Source organism: Pinus tabuliformis, chromosome J (genome assembly GCF_031772625.1).
Source record: "Pinus tabuliformis cultivar Carrire ecotype Pingquan chromosome J, CPIR1, whole genome shotgun sequence".
Lineage (NCBI taxonomy): Eukaryota > Viridiplantae > Streptophyta > Pinopsida > Pinales > Pinaceae > Pinus > Pinus tabuliformis.
The window spans coordinates 561,077,846-561,097,869 of record NC_142295.1 but is presented as its reverse complement, the minus strand read 5'-3'; the positions used below and the strand labels follow the sequence as shown (position 1 = coordinate 561,097,869).

Genomic DNA, 20,024 nt, shown 5'->3' with positions numbered 1-20,024 from the left:
TCCTAAGGACATTCAGAGTTGCCACCTCACAGGGAGGTAGACTTTTCTATTGAGTTAGTGTCAGGGGCAGCTCTAGCATCAAAAGCACCCTACAGGATGAGCACACCTAAGTTGGTAGAGTTGAAGCTACTGTTAAAGGAAATGTTGGACAAAGGATACATTAGACCAAGTGTATCACCTTGGGGCACACCAGTATTATTCGTGAAGAAGAAAGACAGAACTCTCAGATTATGCATTGACTACAAGTAGTTGAACAAAGTGACCATCAAGAACAGGTATCCGTTGCCGAGGATTGATGACTTGTTCGATCAGTTAAAGGGAGCAGCAGTGTTCTCGAAGATTGATCTGAGATCTGGATATCATCAAGTACGCATCAAAGAGGAGGACATTTACAAGACAACTTTCCAGACCAAGTATGGGCATTATGAGTTTGTTGTAGTTCCATTCGGTTTGACTAATGCTCCAGCTACATTTATGTGCTTGATGAATAGTGTGTTACGCTCGTATTTGGATAAGTTTGTTATTGTGTTCATCGATGACATATTGATATATTCTAAAAATGAGGAAGAGCATGTCGAGCATTTAACAGCAGTGTTGAGGTTATTGAGAGAGCATCAGTTGTATGCTAAGCTCAGCAAGTGTAGTTTCTTTCAAACTAAGGTACACTATTCAAGATATGTCAAGTATATGGAGATTGTGCACAAGTTGCAACAGAGTACTGGTACAGGTACAGGTGATAGTACAGGTACAGGTAGTGGTACAGGTGCAGGTGCGCAAGATATGGACTATTGCCTTACAGCAGATAGATTGGTTCGATTCAGAAATAGGATATTGTGTCAAACAGTAGTGAGCTCAAGAAGGTGATCTTTAGGGAGTTTCATGCGAAACCATATTCAGGTCACCCAGGCTACCAAAAGACATTGACTGCAGTGAAGAAATTTTATTATTGGCAGAATCTAAAGAGGGATGTCGCAGACTTTGTGGCTAGGTGTTTTGATTGTCAGCGTGTGAAGGCAGAGTGTAAGCATCCATGTGGACTTCTATAGCTAATTGTGATTCCAGAGTGGAAATGGGAAGTCATTTCCATGGACTTCATCACAGGTTGCCAAGGACAATGAGACAGCATGATTCCATCATGGTTGTTGTGGACAGGTTGACAAAGGTTGCACATTTCATTCCAGTGAAGTCTACATTTTCAGCTAGCGATATAGCATAGGTATTCATCAGAGATTTGGTCAAATTGCATGTGTGCCAAAGAAGACTGTGTCAAACAGGGATGCAAAGTTCACTTCCAAGTTCTAGAAGGAATTATTTTCAGGTTTGGGCACAGAGTTGGCTGTCAATACAGCTTATCATCCGCAAACAGATGGACAGACAGAGAAGGTCAACAAGATATTGGAGGACATGTTGAGCATGTATGTGATGCATCAGCAGCAGAAGTGGGAAGAGTGTCTTCCACTGGTACAATTTGCTTACAACAATGGGTATCAGGAATCTTTGAGGATGACTCTGTTTGAGGCATTAAATGGGCAAAGTTACAATACTCTTGTTAGTTGGAGTGATCAAGTTAACAGGGTACTTATTGGACCAGATATGTTGGCAGACATGGAACAGGAAATGCAGGTAATCAAGAAGAATCTAAAGGCAACACAGAATAGGCAGCAGAGCTATGCAGATTGGAACAAGTTGTTCAAGGAGTTCCAGGTTGGGGAACAGGTGTATTTGCACATCAAACCAAAGAATAGCTCCTTTCGGATTGGATCATGTACCAAGTTGGCAACACGGTTTTGTGGACCCTTCAGTATTGTTGAGAGGATTGGGCCAGTAGCCTATCGACTTGCACTGCCTCACAGTGAAAGTCCATGATGTTTTCCATCTGATTGAATGGTCTGTATTGTAGTTGGAACCAGATGGAGAATTCCAGTCGGAGCCTCAGTGTATATTGCAGAAAAAGGTGCTCATGCTCCAGAACCAAGCAATCGAGCAAATTAAGGTGCAGTGGAAGCACTTTGGGCCCGATAAAGCTACATGGGAGATGGCAGATTAGATGCGGGCTATGTATCCTTCTTTGTTTGTCGATTGAGGCAAAGTAGTTTTGGTGTGGTGTTTTGGTATATGTCTTGGTATATGTTTTGTTATATGTTTGATGATGTTTTGGTATATGTACATATGTATATGGATGTAAATACCACCATGAGCTATGTTATAAAGCTCCAATAAGCGGTATGGGTGTCATGTCATTATGTTGTCATGTTGGTTTGTTTTTCAGTAGGGTGATCATTGTAAATACTACATCGAGCTATGTTATAAAGCTCCATGGGTAGTATGTTTGTTTTTCAGCAGTTTTATTGAGGCATAGATGTGGTTGAATTGAACACTGACGACAGTGTCCCCCAAGGGGGAGGGTTTTGTAACAACCCTAGTGAAAATTCCATGTAATAAAAGTTAATAAAGGCAAAAATAATAATCACGATTCATGGGACACTTATTCCAAGCTTAATATTGGGCAAGACATCCTAGTGTGGGTGTTCATCGGTTTATTATGGCTAAGGAAATTGGCAATGGCTAAGGCTTTGGAAAGGAAAAATGGCATTTTTGGCACATTTATTTATGAAAATAATGGAAATTAGGAGAAAAGGGAGGTGAAAGGTCACAGGTTGCATGTGAGGAGGAAAATGAAGGAAAATAATGGAAAATGAAGAAAATAGAAGTCTCATTAATAAAAAGGCTTCTGAGGATCAGTTGGTAACCTTTTTTCAGTTCAGTTTTGGAGCTCTCTCATTATTCCCTCTCTCTCTCTCACTCTTGGACACTTAAGAGTTTTCTTGGAGCATTTTGGCATTGGATCAAGAAAGGCAAAGAAGGCAAGAGGAAGCAAAGGTCAAGCAGGGAAAGGCAGGATCAAGCAGCTACAACAGGATTTTTTGCAGGTATCGATTTGCATGTGTATTTTCCTTGCTAGATTTGGCATGTATGGTATTGCATGTGGTTCTTTTTTTGTTATGGCATGGGTTTTTCCAGGTGTAACAGTGTTTTCAGCCTAGCCTTGCCATTTCCGGATAGCCATGGTGTGATGGGATTCTCATGTTTTTGGTTGAGCTAGATTGTCGGATGAATTTGAAGTTGAGTGAGGTGGATCTCCAAATGATAAAGCACATGGCCTACTGGTCCCTGAACCAAACTGTGGATCACGGTAAAGCCACTGGCCTAGTGACCCTTGAGCCAAACAGTGAGTTGTGGTCAAGCCAGGATTGTGTTGCCTCGGTGGGCCTAGGAATCATTGTCGGTGAATGGCAAGATATACGATAAAGCCAAGAGGTGGTTTGCTCTCCGTTGGGCCTAGTAATCCCAAGTTTGGGATATGTGGTAAAGCCTAGAGAGTGAGTCTCAATTTAGGGCCTAGTGATCCGGATTTGGATTGCGGTAAAGCTTGAGAGACTAGGAGACAGGAAAATTCCTCATGGTGTAGGTGGATAAATCTAGTGGCATCCACGCTTGTTTGGCCTAGTGCTCTGGTGGAGATCATGATAAAGCCTGTTATTACATGTTTATTGTGTTGGCCTAATGATCCAGGATGGATTACGGTAAACCATGGTTTCTATTGATGAGGGTGAGGTGGTTTAGCCTCAGGATGCCCTAGTTGGTTCTTTGGTTTGAGTCCCACATTCATGCTTGGAATATGGCACGGGGGTGAATGGCTGAAGAGAGATTTGGCTCAGCCATTCTATGGTCGGGTGGAACGTGGTAGTCCCATCCCGGGTTTGGATTTTGCATCATTAATGAAAGGTTATTTCTCTTTGTATTTCTATGAGTATTATATTGATTTATATGTGGATCATATGGTTGTGATTTCATTGGTATTTCTGCTACTATTATGCTGGTTATATATGTGTTTTATGATAGTGGTTATGTATGGCTCTCATCATGTTTTTACTTGTAAATGAATGGACAATGTATCTATGACCTAATAGATGATAATGCAGCAAATGATATGAGGGAATAATGGTTCTTAGCGATTCTCAGATAAGTATGAGATCCCTATGCTTAAATCTGTTGTTTACACCTATAGATTACATATTTGTGATATGTTTGACGAAATGTTTGTCATGGCTAGTAGGGGTTTGGTTAAGGGCTTGTTCAACTATTTGTTTTGCATCATTGTTTCCCTGTTATTTTACTGTTCTGAAGATGCCATTCAATTATGGGCAATGACCTGGGCTCTGGGCCTGAAAAAGTGGCTTAAATCCTGGGGACACTGGCACAGAACTGGACAAAATAGTCCCTAGACGTTGGCATGCTTATAGCATGAGAGCATCCAGAGCCTCCTAGACGCTAGCAAGCCTATAGCATGAGAGCGTCCAGAGGTCAAGTGGTCAAAAACTTCAGTGGGACCCAGGGGCAAGTTGCTTGAAGTGTTGGGATGGTTTTCAGGGGTCCTGTAGCTGATGTGGAAGGTTTGTATGTTGTGTTTCCATCGATTCCATTTCCTTAAGGTCACATAGGAGCTTGAATCTAATCATAGTAGCCTCTCGTCGCATATTTACCCTGGTTGGTCGGTTACTTGAGTAGATGTGGGAGGAGGGTGCTACAACTACCTAAAATTAAATGATTAAAGTTAACCATGTCAATTAGGCCCACTTCTCCACTAATTACTAACTTCCACATGGAATCTTTCCAATGACCTGCTAGCTCTACACTCAATGCTCTTCTTTGTGGAATTAACTTACTACTTGAATTCTACCAAGCTAAAAAATTGGAAAGGCAATTTTTTGGGTGATGCAGGTTTGTTATATACATAGGGATGCCCCTACATCACAAACTATCATCTAAATATGTCATCATGTTGACATGTACACCACAAAGTTACCATGTATCATTTTGTCATTAGTCCTTGTGTTGACATGGTAGCACCTATTGATGATATAACTACTAACCTACACATTAATCTGATATATCCATGTCGCAGTAATCTAGGTATTCAGTTGGCCGAATGTTTTACTTGTGTTCTTTCATCTTGCTAGATTTACATGATCCCTCGACATTCGATAAACTTGAAATTTTAGTGAAGACCACCCTTGGGAGGTTTCACATCTGAGGCTCTTTCATTACCTTCACAAATTCCTTGACTGTCTATACCCTCACAAAAATGAAATGATGGTTCAATCAAGCTCGAATTGAGGGTTTGGCATCCAACTTGCAAAGGAACCTAACATACCAACGAGATCCACACTTACCAACTGCCTCAACGCACCATACCCTTGTGGTGGCCCCCAATTGATTCATGTGCCTTGACGACCATCTTTTGTTGACATCATCATGTTGATGTATAAACCACATTGAGTTAGCGACAATCACATCCTTGTGTTGACAATCATTCTATTTGTCGATGATGTAGTGTTGGGCTAATTTCTGGCCTAGTTCTTCATATCCACCATCAACTTGGACGTCATCTATATATTCCAGTGGCCAATGGTTTTGCTTGCATCTTTACCATCTTTCCTCGAATTCACTCTGTTGAAAATAGTTGCGAGAAAGGTTCTTTGAATTGTGCCTTAATGAACTCAACGAGTTCTTCCTTAGCATGCTCAAATTCCTATAAGTAGGAATCAATTCCTATAAGTTAGAAGTTAATTCCTATAACTTAGGACGAATTCCTAAGATTTAAGATAAGTCCCTAGAAATTAGGGTGAGTTCCTATAAGTTAGGACAGTTCACGAAGCAGTTCAACTGATGCGCTGGAGTGGGAGGCTCAATTGTTGTCTACTAGCGTGAGTTAATTTGGGAAAAGGACAAGTGACTGAATCTCAAGTTCTAGAATTGAGATGAGACGAGTTGCTTGAGTTAGTTCAACTCAGTTAACTCATCAATCACAAAATCAATTTCCTAAAATATAATTTGCCAAATTTAACCATTCGAGTTATAAGGAGGAGCAAAGGCACAAGTGTCATCATTCTTGAGCACGAGTTTGTGAGCTTGTGAGCTTGTGAGCTTGTGAGGGAAAGAAAGTGCAGGAGGAGCTTGTGTGAGTATTGAAGAAGGAAGAATTCCCTTGGGAATGCCCTAGCAAATAGGGGCTAATTCCTAAGAAATAAAAGCAGCCCATGCGCTAGGAAATAGGGGCTTATTTCCTAGGATTTGCGCAACGATTTCGAAGCTCATCCAAGCAACGCAAGAAGGCATAAGGACCAGGGGTTTCAAGCTTAGTTCAAGCAGGAATATCATCGTATTCTTTATTTTGTAAGAGATCTATTGTTCATTCTTCTTCAATAAGTTTCTCAATCAAGCAGAGGCTTTTCCGAGTTGGGTTCCCTAGAAAAATTGTGTTGCTGAATTGTGTGATTGTGTATTTATTTTCCTTCCTATTCCACTGCAAAATAAGTAGAGAAATTTTGTGTCTATATGAAAGGAAATTAGTTTTAGATTGTTCATATTAGCAGTTGCAGAATTTTGTGGATTTTCTGCATGGTATCGGAGCAGTGAACAAAATCTAGACCAACACACAGAGAATGCAGTTGGAAGAAGACTGTCCTAAAGTTTTTTTTTGGGCAGCAGTTTTTGGCATTTGCAACATCACAGGTGCATTCGATCAAAAGAAAGAAGCGAACTGAAGCATCCTAAGAACAGTAAGTGTACGAACTGTTAGTGGTTGATTTGCAAGCCCTAGATCAATCAAAGAGTTGACTGTGTGTGGGCAGTTTTGGAGGCCTTAAGGAGAGTGACAATAGGATTGATGTGTCATAGTGACAAGGTAGATTTGTGTGCCCTAGGAGCAACATTCTGGAGAAGCCAGAATCTTAACAAGTGGGCAATCCTTGAAGTCCTCATGTACAGTAATCATTGAAGGACTAATGAGTTGTTAGGAGGCAAAGTTGTGGAGCCCTAGTTTAGTGGGTTGCAGATTTCCAAACCACTGATAAGAGGGAAGATCCAAAAGACCCAATAAGCAGACTTTAGTGGAGCTAGAGGCCTGCTAGTGGGACAAATCAGTGAGCCAAAGTTCAATGACACAAAAGGAGTTGTGATCATTAATAATGGTAGATTGTGGAGCTCGAGATGCACACTTTCTAAGGGAGCAGAAGTTGTAGTGATCAGCAAAAGAGGAGGCAAAGTACTTGCCAGATGTGTTCAAGGAGCATCCTTCCACATGACCAAGAACAAGAAGAGTTTCAGCCACCTGAAGGAGAAGGACATGCAGTTTTAGATTGAGCTAGGAGATGATGGTTAGTATGCAGCTAGAGGAGTTGGTACTGTCAATTTTTAGAGGGAGTCAGGTAATCCTCTTCATCTCAAAGATGTTTTCTATGTTCCAGGATTGAGGCAGAATCTTGTTTCAGTAGCTACCCTTGAGGACAAGGGATATGATATCATCTTCAACAGAGGTAAGGCATACCTCTAGCACTTAGCTTCTGGATGTAAGAAGCATATAGGTGTGAGGGTGAAGAATCTCTACAAGTTGCAGGTAGAGACAGGTGCAACCTTGAGTAGCAAGGCAGGGAGAGCTCAAAGTAGAGAAATGGGGGTTGAGCGACAACAGGATAGAACTCTCAATATGGAGCCTCAGCCAGTATCTCAGTTTGAGTCTAAGCTAGTTGGCAGTTGGGATGACCAGCAAGATGAGGAGGAGCCTAGCCTAGGGCGAGTGGAGTCAACCACTCAATCAAAGACTCCCAGTATAGGGAGAGTTCGAGCCAAGTGGGCAGAGGATTTGGTTAAGGGAGATCAGAAGAGATTTTAATCTTCTAGTATCACTTCCAATCAAAGGAAGCAACCACAAAAGTTATGGACTCACTAAACATGGTGGGAAAGAACAAGTCTTCAGATCAGGTTCTACAAAAGAAAGTAGGGAAGCCTTCTAGTTCAAAGGGAGTAGTTACAACAGCGGAAAACTTGGTAGTGTTGGAGATAGATCTAGGTGGACGAGGTTCTTCCAAAAGCACTTTCCTCACTAAGAGGGAGAGTTGAAAATAGTACCGAGAAAGGTTCCTTGATTTGTGCCTTAATCAAAGGGACCTCAATGAGTTCTTCCTTAGCATGCTCGAATTCCTATAAGTTAGGAATCAATTCCTATAAGTTAGGAGCTAATTCCTATAAGTTAGGATCAATTCCTAAGATTTAGGATAAGTCCCTAAAAATTAGGGCAAGTTCCTATAAGTTAAGACAGTTCATGAAGTAGTTCGACTGATGCGTTGGAGTGGGAGACTCAGTTGTTGTCTTCTAGTGTGAGTTAATTAGGGAAAAGGACAAATGACTGAATCTCAAGTTCTAGAATTGAGATGAGACAAGTTGCACGAGTTAGTTCAACTCAGTTAACTCATCAATCACAAAATCAATTTCCTAAAATATAATTTGCCAAATTTAGCCATTCGAATTGCTTATAAGGAAGAGCAAAGGCACAATTGTAATCATTCTTGAGCACAAGTTTGTGAGCTTGTGAGCTTGTGAGGGAAAGAACGTGCAAGAGGAGCTTGTGTGAGTATTGAAGAAGGAAGAATTGCCTTGGGAATGCGCTAGGAAATAGGGGTTAATTCCTAAGAAATAGGAGGAGCCCATGTGCTAGGAAATAGGGGCTAATTCCTAAGAAATAGGAGCAACCCATGTGCTAGGAAATAGGGGCTTATTTCCTAGGATTTGCACAAGGATTTCGGAGCTCATCCAGGCAAGGCAAGAAGGCATAAGGATCAGGGGTCTTACAGAGGTTTCAAGCTTAGTTCAAGCAGGAAGATCATTGTATTCTTTATTGAAACAATATTGTATTGTAAGAGATCTATTGCTCATTCTTCTTCAATAAGATTCTCAATCAAGCAGAGGGTTTTCCCAGTTGGGTTCCTTAGAAAAATTGTGTTGTTGAATTGTGTGATTGTGTATTTATTTATGTTCCTATTCCACTGGAAAATAAGTAGAGAAATTTTGTGTCTATATGAAAATAAATTAGTTTCAAATTGCGAATATTAGCAGTTGCAGAATTTCGTAGATTTTCTACATGGTATCAGAGCAGTGAACAAAATCTAGACCAACACAAAGAGAATGCAGTTGCAAGAACACTTTCCTAAAGTATTTTTTTGGGCAGCAGTTTATGTGACATCACAAGTGCATTCGATCAAAAGAAAGGAGTGATCTAAAGCATCCTAAGAAGAGTAAGTGTACGGACTGTTAGTGGTTGATTTGCAAGCCCTAGATCAATCAAAGAGTTGACTATGTGTGGGTAGCTTTGGAGGCCTTGAGGAGAGTGACAATAGGACTGATGTGTCACAATGACAAGGCATATATGTGTGCCATAGGAGCAGCATTCTGGAGAAGCCAAAATCTTGACAACTGGGCAGTCCTTGAAGTCCTCGTCTACAGTGATCATTGAAGGACTAATGAGTTGTTAGGAGGCAGAGTTGTGGAGCCCTAGTTCAATGGGTTGCAGATTTCCAAACCACTGATAAGAGGGCAGATCTAGAAGAACCAATGAGCAGACTTCTTAGTGAAGCTAGAGGCCTGCTAGTGGGACAAATCAGTGAGCCAAAGTTCAATGATACAAAAGGACATGTGATCATTAATAGTGGCAAATTGTGGAGCTCGAGATGCACACTTTGTAAGAGAGCAAAAGTTGTAGTGATCAGCAAAAGAGGAGGCAAAGTACTTGCTAGATGTGTTCAAGGAGCATCCTTCCACGTGACCAAGAACAAGAAGAGTTTCAGCCACCTAAAGGAAAAGGACTTGCAGTTTCAGATTAAGCTGGGAGATGATGGTCAGTATGCAGCTAGAGGATTTGGTATTGTCAACTTTCAAAGGGAGTCAGGTAATCCTCTTCATCTCAGAGATGTTCTCTATGTTCCAGGAGTGGGGCGGAATCTTATTTCGGTAGCTACCCTTGAGTACAAGGGATATGATATCATCTTCATCATAGGTAAGGCGTACCTTTGGCACTTAGCTTCTGGATGTAAAAAGCAGATAGGGGTGAGGGTGAAGAATCTCTACAAGTTGCACGTAGAGATAGGTGCAGCCTTGAGCAGCAAGGCAAGCAGAGCTTAGAGTAGAGAAATGGTGATTGAACGTGAGCGGGATGGAGCGAGAGCAGGATAGAGCTCTCAAGATGGAGCCTTAGCTAGTATCTCAATTTGAGTCTAAGCTAGTTGGCAGTTGGGCTGACCAACGGGATGATGAGGAGCATAGCCCAGGGTGAGTGGAGGCAACCACTCAGTCAGAGACTCCCAGTATAGGGAGAGTTCGAGCCAAGTGGGCAGAGGATTTGGTTAAGGGAGATCAAAAGAGATTTGAATTTTCTAGTATCACTTCCAACCGAAGGAAGCAGCCACAGAGGTACACAATGTACATGGCACTTATGACTAAAGTTATGGACTCACTAAACATGGTGGGAAAGAACAAGTCTTTAGATCAGGTTCCGCAAAAGAAAGCAAAGAAGTCTTCTTGTTCAGAGGGAGCAGCTGCAACAACAAAGAACTTGGTAGTGTTGGAAACAGATCCAGGTGGACAAGATTCCTCCAGAAGCACCTTCCTCGGTAAGAGAGAGAGTTGAAAATAGTAGCGAGAAGGTTCCTTGATTTATGCCTTAATCAAAGGGACCTTAATGACTTCTTCCTTAGCATGCTCGAATTCCTATAAGTTAGGAATCAATTCCTATAAGTTAGGAGCTAATTCCTATAAGTTAGGATGAATTCCTAATATTTAGGATAAGTCCCTAAAAATTAGGGCAAGTTCCTATATGTTAAGACAGTTCATGAAGCAGTTCGACTGATGCACTGGAGTGGGAGGCTTAGTTGTCGTCTTCTAGTGCGAGTTAATTTGGGAAAATGACAAGTGACAGAATCTCAAGTTCTAGAATTGAGATGAGACGCATTGCATGAGTTAGTTCAACTCAGTTAACTCATCAATCACAAAATCAATTTCCTAAAATATAATTTGCCATATTTAGCCATTCAAATTGCTTATAAGGAGGAGTGAAGGCACAATTGTCATCATTCTTGAGCACAAGTTTGTGAGCTTGTGAGCTTGTGAAGGAAAGAACATGTAAGAGGAGCTTGTGCGAGTATTGAAGAAGGAAGAGTTTCCTTGGGAATGCACTAGGAAATAGGGGCTAATTCCTAAGAAATAGGAGCAGCCCATGCGCTAGGAAATAGGGGTTTAATTCCTAGGATTTGGGCAAGGATTTCGGAGCTCATCTAGGCAAGGAAAGAAGGCATAAGGATCGGGGGTTTCAAGCTTAGTTCAAGCAAGAAGATCATTGTATTCTTTATTCAAACAATATTGTCTTGTAAGAGATATATTGCTTATTCTTCTTTGATAATATTCTCAATCAAGCAAAGGGTTTTCCTAGTTGGGTTCCCTAGAAAAATTGTGTTTTTAAATTGTGTGATTGTGTATTTATTTTTGTTCCTATTCCACTGCAAAATAAGTAGAGAAATTATGTGTCTATATGAAAATAAATTAGTTTCAGATTGTTCATATTAGCAGTTGCAGAATTTCGTGGATTTTCTACACACCCAATCACCTGGCTCACCACCAACCCAACAACTCTATGCAATGTAGCTCATGTTGAGGGCTTGGAATCCAAAGTCCACATGAGGATTCACCAAGGTTTAAACCATGGACCTGTTGGCTATCAAAAGGTTTAGCAATTCCCAAGATGGAATTAACATAGAAGCAGTAATAAAAATATTTAAATTTAGCAAAGGCCCCTCACCTATTTGATGAGCAACCAACAGTCCAACAAATTCAGGCCCAATCTTATGTATAAAAATTACATGTGTTTCCTAAGTGAAAGATCAAGTTCACATCATTCATGCGATAATCGAACAATGCACTTAGATATTTCTTCTTTTGATGAATATTAAGCCTTAACAGAATCAAGGTTTCATAGATCCCATAGTCTACACAATACTTTGGAGAAAAGGCCTTTGGCATTGTCACCTCTAAAAAGGGTTGACACATAACATATATGTGTGTAGATCTAGGCATTAACAATGGCTTCATTCAAGAGCAAAACCCCCTTGTGGGATACTAGGATCATTGGAATCTCCATCACAACATTAAAACTACATTAACAAGTCGACCTACAAAACCTTGTCAATGCCCTAACACTGAAATTGGGTCTAGACTCAAACCAAATATATACCTAAACCACCTTTGATTCTTTTACATACAATTCAAGCTAGGGTACCAAGCTCTAACAACCTTTATTATATACTTGAAAGTAACCAAGATAAGAGTGGTGCAACATGATTTAAAGCAACTCTAACAGCAAAGTTATTGTCCACTTAATAAACGAATTGAATTTATTACAATGCCTACCTACCAACTCTAACCTACACATGACACTACTAATCAAGTAAAACTAAACTTCCAATTTAGATATCCATGCAATTTTGTCCTTGATATGATATTTGCTTTGGGATGCAATTGCTTGACAAGACTTAGATCTTTCTAATCATTGCTCACAATGGGTTGAGTACATACATGATGTGCCACAAATAGAAGAAAAGGGAACATTCATTTGCACAAGATCGCCTTTTGAAAGATGGATTGCATCCATATTTTTATGTAATAATACTTCTCACATTCAAAAGAGGGCAAAGATGTTGTGAAACCATCATGTGTACCTTGTCGTTCTGACACAATGGATGACATCCCAACATCGTCATTGTTGGAATGTACATCATCCTTCCAAATCAGCATCTTTCCAAGATCAAACAAGGGAGACTTTTGTTGAATCTAGCCTTATTAGCCAACCTCTTGCTTCCATTCTTCACATTTGGAAACACAACTAAGAAGAATCAATAGGTCATGGTCTAAGTTTGGTCCTCTTCTTCATGTTCCTCAGTGCCAATATGATAATTAGGGCATTATTAGTATCTCCATAACTCTTCTCCACTTTTGATGTTGAATCAAATTCCCGGAGAGTGTTCTCAAAAAAAATTTAATAATTCTAAAGGAAATCCTCTTTATCATATTCCTCGCACAATGACTATTCTTGAGAATCACCATTGCATTCCTCATCACCTACAACCAAAAGACATGTTACATCTCCAAAATAATCCTCAAAACAATCATGACCCTCCTAAAGACCCCCGCTAGTCAATTCAAAATAATCCTCAAAACAATCATGACCCTCCTAAACGTCCCCCCCAGTCAATTCCAACTGAATTTTCTTCAAATCATTAGGGAGGAACAAAGACTAGTAAATTGAGACAATCATCCTTGAGATAATATTATGCTTCTGAAGGGTTTTGAAATTGATCCTCCTACTCTACCATACCTTCAACATCCGCATTGGACACAAAATGAATACTAGGAGAAACAAAAAATGAAAGTCTTGAGCTTTGCTCTTCTTCTTTCTTGTAAAACCTACAAATCAAGACTAGATAGGCGATCCAAATCAAAAAGCACATCTTCATTGGGACTATAGACTTGAAGATTTCTTCACATTCCTATTGTTCTTTATCAAATGACAAGTCATAAAAGGGATATATCATATCTGCCTTTATTCAAATCAAGAGTCATGGATTCTATTTTTCTCCGCGACATCATATGTTTATAGATTTGAGAATCTAGCATCTTCAAACCAATCCTTGGAATAATCATCCTAGAAATTTTCTTGAATGGCTTGATCAAATTTCTCATCATATTCCAAAAAACAGGGGAGAAGGGAGACCACACTAAGATTATCATCATCAATCAAATATTCAATTTAACTACATATGACCTCCCACAATCTCTAGAACATCATTGTTGAGATGTTGAAAGTGATCCATCATGTCATCACACATCTCCTTCCAAGCATCATGGGAATGGGATAAACATCACGTTCCATTTCTTAAAATAGTAGGATCCTTCAAGGTGCAATCACCATACAAGATCTCTACCTTAAATACCACTACTTCATCTTGCCATGAACAGACAAGCAACAAAACTTTCAATTCACAAGGAACTGGACTTCGTTCCTCGATGGAGTCTCCACGTAAGGTATATGATCTTTATTGAACTACTACTCGCCAAAAACACTCATAGTTGGAAGTACGAAACCTAGGGATTGGACTTTTCCCCCAACTACAGCACCAAAAAATATTAAATCACAAATCTACCCCATAAAAGATTGGCCAAAAAGGGCAAATATTTGATCCCCAAAGGGAAATCCAGAAGCAATGCCATCAGTAATGCTTCTCTAACTTTAGGATCAATTATTGTTAGGATCCAACAGGGTGTCCTTAAAACTAATCAAATTTATCATTAAGCTCACATACATTGAATATTGCAATGGATCCCTTATGTTTATAATATTAAGAAATAAAAGTAATGAATTCACGGTTGACTAAATTGTCAAACCATTGGGTGATGAAGTTAGTGATTAATGATCAAGAGACCGAAATGAGAAGATCGGAAAATCTAACAAGGCAATGGAAAATCAGATAATCTTGTTAAATCCAGTAGTTCAAACTTCTACTTTGGAGCATCAACGAAGGCATTTGGAACCATAAGATTACAAAGGAGCTAAGTAAATAGATCAACTAATAACTTCAACATAGAGTTGTTTTATTGCAACACAACGTTAAAAAACAGCCTTTTGACTTTTAGATTTACAAAGACTTATAATGGGATCTATGAAATCACAACATCAAATACTACCCTAGACACACCTTCTAGACATACAATCTACAAAGAAAAGGCAACCAAGATTGATTCCTTGAATAACTAGTTGCAGTCTTGTTAACCCCCAATCGTGTTTGTGCTACTATAGGGTTAAGATCCAACGAGTTTCCATCAAGCTAGTTCTACTGCAGGCAAGCCTATTCCAAAATCGGTTTCACTATAATCCAAGAAAATTGCTATTCTTGGCACCATGCTTTTTTCAGGAGCCTAAGATTTGAGGGGCCTGCATGATGGAGATGTTTATGTATTCATGCTCATTGTAAAAAGGCGAGTCAAGAGAGACTGTGTTTTGCATTTTTTGCTTTTTCAAGGATAGACTAAAGGCTAACTCCCTTAATGATCAATCTTTCTTGCTTTTTGCCTTTCGAAGGAAGACTATTTATTGGCATGTCTATAATCAGCAGTTTCTACTTTTGATACGTACAGGTTGGATGTCATGGTTCCGAGCATGCAATAATGGGTTGTTTCAAGGTTTCAGTGTGTGAAGAATGATGAGTCAAGAAACATCGAACTAGAGGGAAAAACACCTAGTTAAATGAGGGAAAAAACAGCTTTCTTTGCTAACGGAAAAGTCACCAAAACAGCAATCCAACACACTTTGGCATCCATAGCAGGCTTACTCAAAGTTATCAGCTTATCTTTCTTCTTCCTCAAGCAACTTGGGTGACTCATCCTTCACTCATTTAGGTTATGTATAAGAAGGGTTGAGGAGATGAGACAGGGTTAGACAGTGTTCATCTCATTCCATTTTGTAGCAGCGAACAACGCTTCATTCTTCATCTTCCAGACTGAACCACTACCACCATTGAATGCAAGGAGACCTATGGAAGCCTATGCCTGCCGCCCTCTACGATGCAATCGATCCCTTGGGTAACATGTGATTTGATCTTATGCTTGTTCCTGGCTGATTTATTCTATTGGGTGTTCATTGGCTTAATTGTTACAGCATTGTGGTTAGTTAAAGTTCATTTATTTTGAATTTAACATCATCTAAAGCACACATTCAATCCACTCTCCTTCACTAGTTTCCCATTTCAAATATCTTTGCAAATATGATCTCAACCACTTTAAATCGTCATTAAAACTCTCACTCTTGGTTGTTTAAGAACAGCCCAAGAGTGGGTCTTTTATTCGCTGATCTTCTTGGAATTTGTGCAGATTTGTTGAGTAGATGGCAGCATACACCTCCTTGAGACTGGAAAAGCACCAACCAAAACAAGCGGTTTAGCAACCGTGACCAAGGTTGTATGCCTACAATTATTAGGTGAATCTGCATATGCAGATTTGCATGATAACAAGTCTTCAAATAGAAAATCTGAGATACAAAAAAGGCAAGGGAGGATGCGGACATAGTGGAACACAAAACAATCTTCCACAGAGCCCGTAGCAATGTTGGTGCCAAGAGGACCCAACCTTCGATCAAATCTCCACAACCCAATTACCATTGGTCATTGACAGGTAGCATTTTGATAAGTGAAACAGTGGTTGTAGCTGTTATATGTTGACCAAGTGGTAGGATAGCCCGGATAATGGCATTGTTAGCAACTAGAGTGGTTGCAGTTATTGTGGGCTCACCATATCAAAGGAATGTTGGAGCCACAGCCTTGCTCAAATGAACAAGTGTAGGTTTCTTTTTTAATTCAAGAGATTCAACCTTTGATCACCTTTTCTATGCTTTCATGCTTTGACACATAATTTATGGGCTGCCCGTGACCATTTATGGTGGGCCCTACAGCAACAGTTGCATCTAATAATTAGTCCAACTAACCACTAGAGAAGCCTTGATTGTGCACAATGTCTTAAGAAATATGCCAATTGTCTACCTTTGACTCACTCCCCACTATTCTTGTGGCACCACATATCATGATGTTGTTCCTTCAAAGTAAAGACAAAAGGCATCTTTACTTGATCCAAGGACTAGACATCTTAAAGGAGTCACCAGAAGGGGGACGTCAATCCACACACCCACTTCATTATGCCAAGAGCCTCAGGACTCAGGAGGTTCATGTCAGGGTTCCTTCTTCTTTGCCTTTCCCAATCTACCGATGGACCCGGGATTCTTATGCATTCCATTTTTATCCAATGGTCAACGTCCTAACGTCCGTACTTGACAACATTTTTTCAAAATATGGGTCTGAGTATTTTGCTGACAAAAAGATTGGCATTTCACTAACCACAAGCGGCAATGTCTAACTTTTCTATGTTTGTGTCTTTAATTTTCGGTGAGATAGTTTTTTTTTAAATTTGAAATGTAACTTTGAAGGTACAAAGAAATTTAGAGTCTTGAAAACTCCGGACATCCAGTTTTTACAGATTGAACAATTTAAATTTGATATTTCAAACAATTTTTTACTAGATTTTATATGAAAATCATTAAAAATACCAGTTATTATAAGGGATAAGCAAATGGCATCATTAATGAGTAGAAGAGTGGTCAATGCCAAAAATAAGAGTCCGGATCAAATTTGTTATTCATGAAAGAAAATCAGATCACCTGTCATTTTTTCTAATATAAGACTAGCACAACTCTATAAATTAAATAGGTGATAAATCTCGATAAGCATCAATTCATAATAGGCATTGACACACTTATTTTATGATACATCTTAAATTGTCAAGATTAAAAAATTATAGAGAGTAACTAAAATCAATATATGAGTTAAACATATACATCTTGAAATATGTAACAAGAAAAACATAGTAAAATAATATTAAGCATTTGGAGTTCAATGTCATACAAAAAAACAACTAATTCTGACACCTGTGGGTATCACATTTTTTTAATTAAATTGAAAAGTAACAAGAATATAACTCTCTTTGAAATAAATTTCAACTCTTTATCCATAATTACTATTAAAAATATTCCATAAATATTTTATAAAAAATTAAAAAATAAACGATTATTGCATAAAGGTTTTGTATAAGTTTGTCTGTCTGTTTATCCATCCAGTTGATACTTGTTCTAAACAGAAAAATAATGTCTGCTATAATAAAAATAATGGATATGCTTTAAAGTAATTAGAAGTAAAAAAAAAATGTGTGAGTAAGATGTTTAAAACTTATACTTTTCAAAAATATTTCAAAAAAAATATAAATAAACTATTTAAGACCTATGTTAACTAATTTGTGCTGATAAAATGTCTCTTTGTACATGTTATGTAAAATATTTTAATGCCAATTATGTATACATTATATATCATTTTAAAAAATTATGTATATATCAAGAAAAAATATGTTTCTAAGGTTAAAATATTTATTTGGTCCTATATATATTTTATATAGCATTAAAAAATACAATTTAAAAAATGAAAATTTACACATTGTATTTTGCACTGTAAAGAAGTGCAAGTTTACAGGTGAAGAAATTTGAAGTGCAAGTTTTCACGTGAAGAAATTTGATCCTTCTCGGCTCATGATAGTACTAAAGATGGATCTATGCTGGTTTATAAAAAAGATTGATAATTTTTTAAATAATATAAATTCCACATGCAGAGATCTAGACTAATAATATTAATTTTGTATTAGCTAATCACTTTTGAAAAGGAGTAGTTTTTAACTGTAACTTTTTGGAGTTTCCCTCAGATTTCTGGTTGGAATCTGGTGAAAAAATTTGTGGTGAGATCTAGATTTGTGTTGCTTAAACTGGTTCTTTATTGTATATATAGATTCAGCACCGAATTCTTAGGATATTTAGATTATAAAAAATTCACTTGTCAAACTTGCGATTTCAATAGATTATTACTAAATTCCAGACAAATTAGATCAGAAAATAAACCAAAAAAACTTTCCAAAAAATTACACTTAAAATTACTTTTTTTTGAAAACCAAAAAACCTTAACCTAAATAACTGAATTACCCAAATTTCCTAACACTGTGCTTAACATTAACATGGCCATGACCATTTTGATATTTCTGGTTCGTTACCTCAAGCAGAATATTGAAATGGACAGATACAAAATCCCAATTATGTATGAATGTTTTCAAGACGTCTGTCAGTGTCAATCACAGGCATAATGAGCATGAAGGTTGAGGTAATGGTGGGTGTTTTTCGCCCACTGCGAGAGAAAGGAGTGGTGATGAACTTACCGATGCAGGGATATCGTTTGTTCCAGCCATGAATGCAAGAGCAAAGGTGAAGAATCCTCCCGCGATTGGAATCCATCTGTAAGTTGAAGACCATTCTCTCAACTCGCCAAGTGAGGCGGAGGGGGAGGTTTGCAGATGGTACGTCATTTGATTTGATTTGCAACTGATGCTTCAACCCAACAATACAGATACCAACATCCATTCCCAAACAGGCACTGGTAAAAAATAGCTCCCGTTGACGCGGGATTGTGCAGCTCTGGTCAACATAGCTTTAACAGCTTACAGCCAAAAGCACTCTTCCAACACCTTCGACATCTGACAACGATTGTTGACTCCAGCCACGGGTCATTGTCTACCCCTTTAGGAGTGAAAACGGAAAATGGTTCCATGAACTCTCTTGTGTACCTGAAACTAGTGTGTGAATAAAAATTGATATATTAAGTTAATATTATCATCTTTGTTATGATGTCGACAGGAGCTTTACATTTTTAGTACGGGGAGATGTCTTTACATTTTTAGCACGGGGAGATGTTTTCTAGGTAACATTATATTTAATCAAAAGTAAATTAATATTTATATTAAAAATTAAATAATTATAATAATTAAAAAATATTAAGTTAATATTATTATCTTCGTTATGATGTGGAGAGGAGTTTTACATTTTCAGTATTGGGAGATGTTTGCTGGCTAACATTATATTTAATCAAAAATAAATTAATATTTATATTAAATAATTATAATAAGTAAGGATTTTGTTTAATTCATTATGGATCACACAGAAGTTTGAATACAGAAAATATTTCACTATCAAATATAATAAAATATTTTTGTTTCTATTTTTTTTATTTTATATTTACAGGTAATAGAATAAATAGTGATACTAGTGATACAGTATTCTGCGAAGTGGCGTAAAGGTCATAGGTTCGAAACTTAATGAGCAAAAATCTAGTCATACCAATCCCCGGGTGATTTTGATGACTTAGATGTCCCTGTTTCCTTGCTATTCAAGCTATTCAAGCTAGAGGTGTGTCTAACATAACAAAAGAAAATTACATTAGTTTTATATAAAAAGAAAATATTGATTTATTTTTCCTTTCCAAAACTTCATATTTAAATTTAATTAATAAACATATAAAACATTAATACTTACAATAAACTTTCATAATTGAGACCATGTGTTTGGTCCTAAGAGATCTCAAGTCCAAAGCCAAAAGAGTCGGAGTATATATGCTTTGTAGTGACCTTAAAGTTGGATTATTTATATTTTGTGTGGGAAATACCTTTATATT

At 38.2% G+C, this 20,024-nt stretch overlaps 1 protein-coding gene across 3 annotated transcripts in view; it reads right to left on the bottom strand.

Moving 5' to 3' along the window:
• The window catches only part of LOC149228245 (uncharacterized), a 313,794-nt gene extending 294,667 nt beyond the window's left edge, over positions 1 to 19,127 (bottom strand). The window contains exon 1 of one of the 3 annotated variants that reach the window (XR_016247856.1): positions 18,736 to 19,126. Coding sequence is in view for 2 of the 3 variants with exons in the window: in XM_089378121.1 (XP_089234247.1) it covers positions 18,736 to 18,882 (147 nt within the window). In the remaining variant the exon portion in view is untranslated. Of the gene's footprint in view, positions 1 to 18,735 lie in introns of all 3 variants that reach the window. The other 2 variants (XM_089378121.1, XM_089378120.1) reach the window with 2 other exon arrangements.
• Between the last annotated feature and the right edge of the window lie 897 nt (positions 19,128 to 20,024).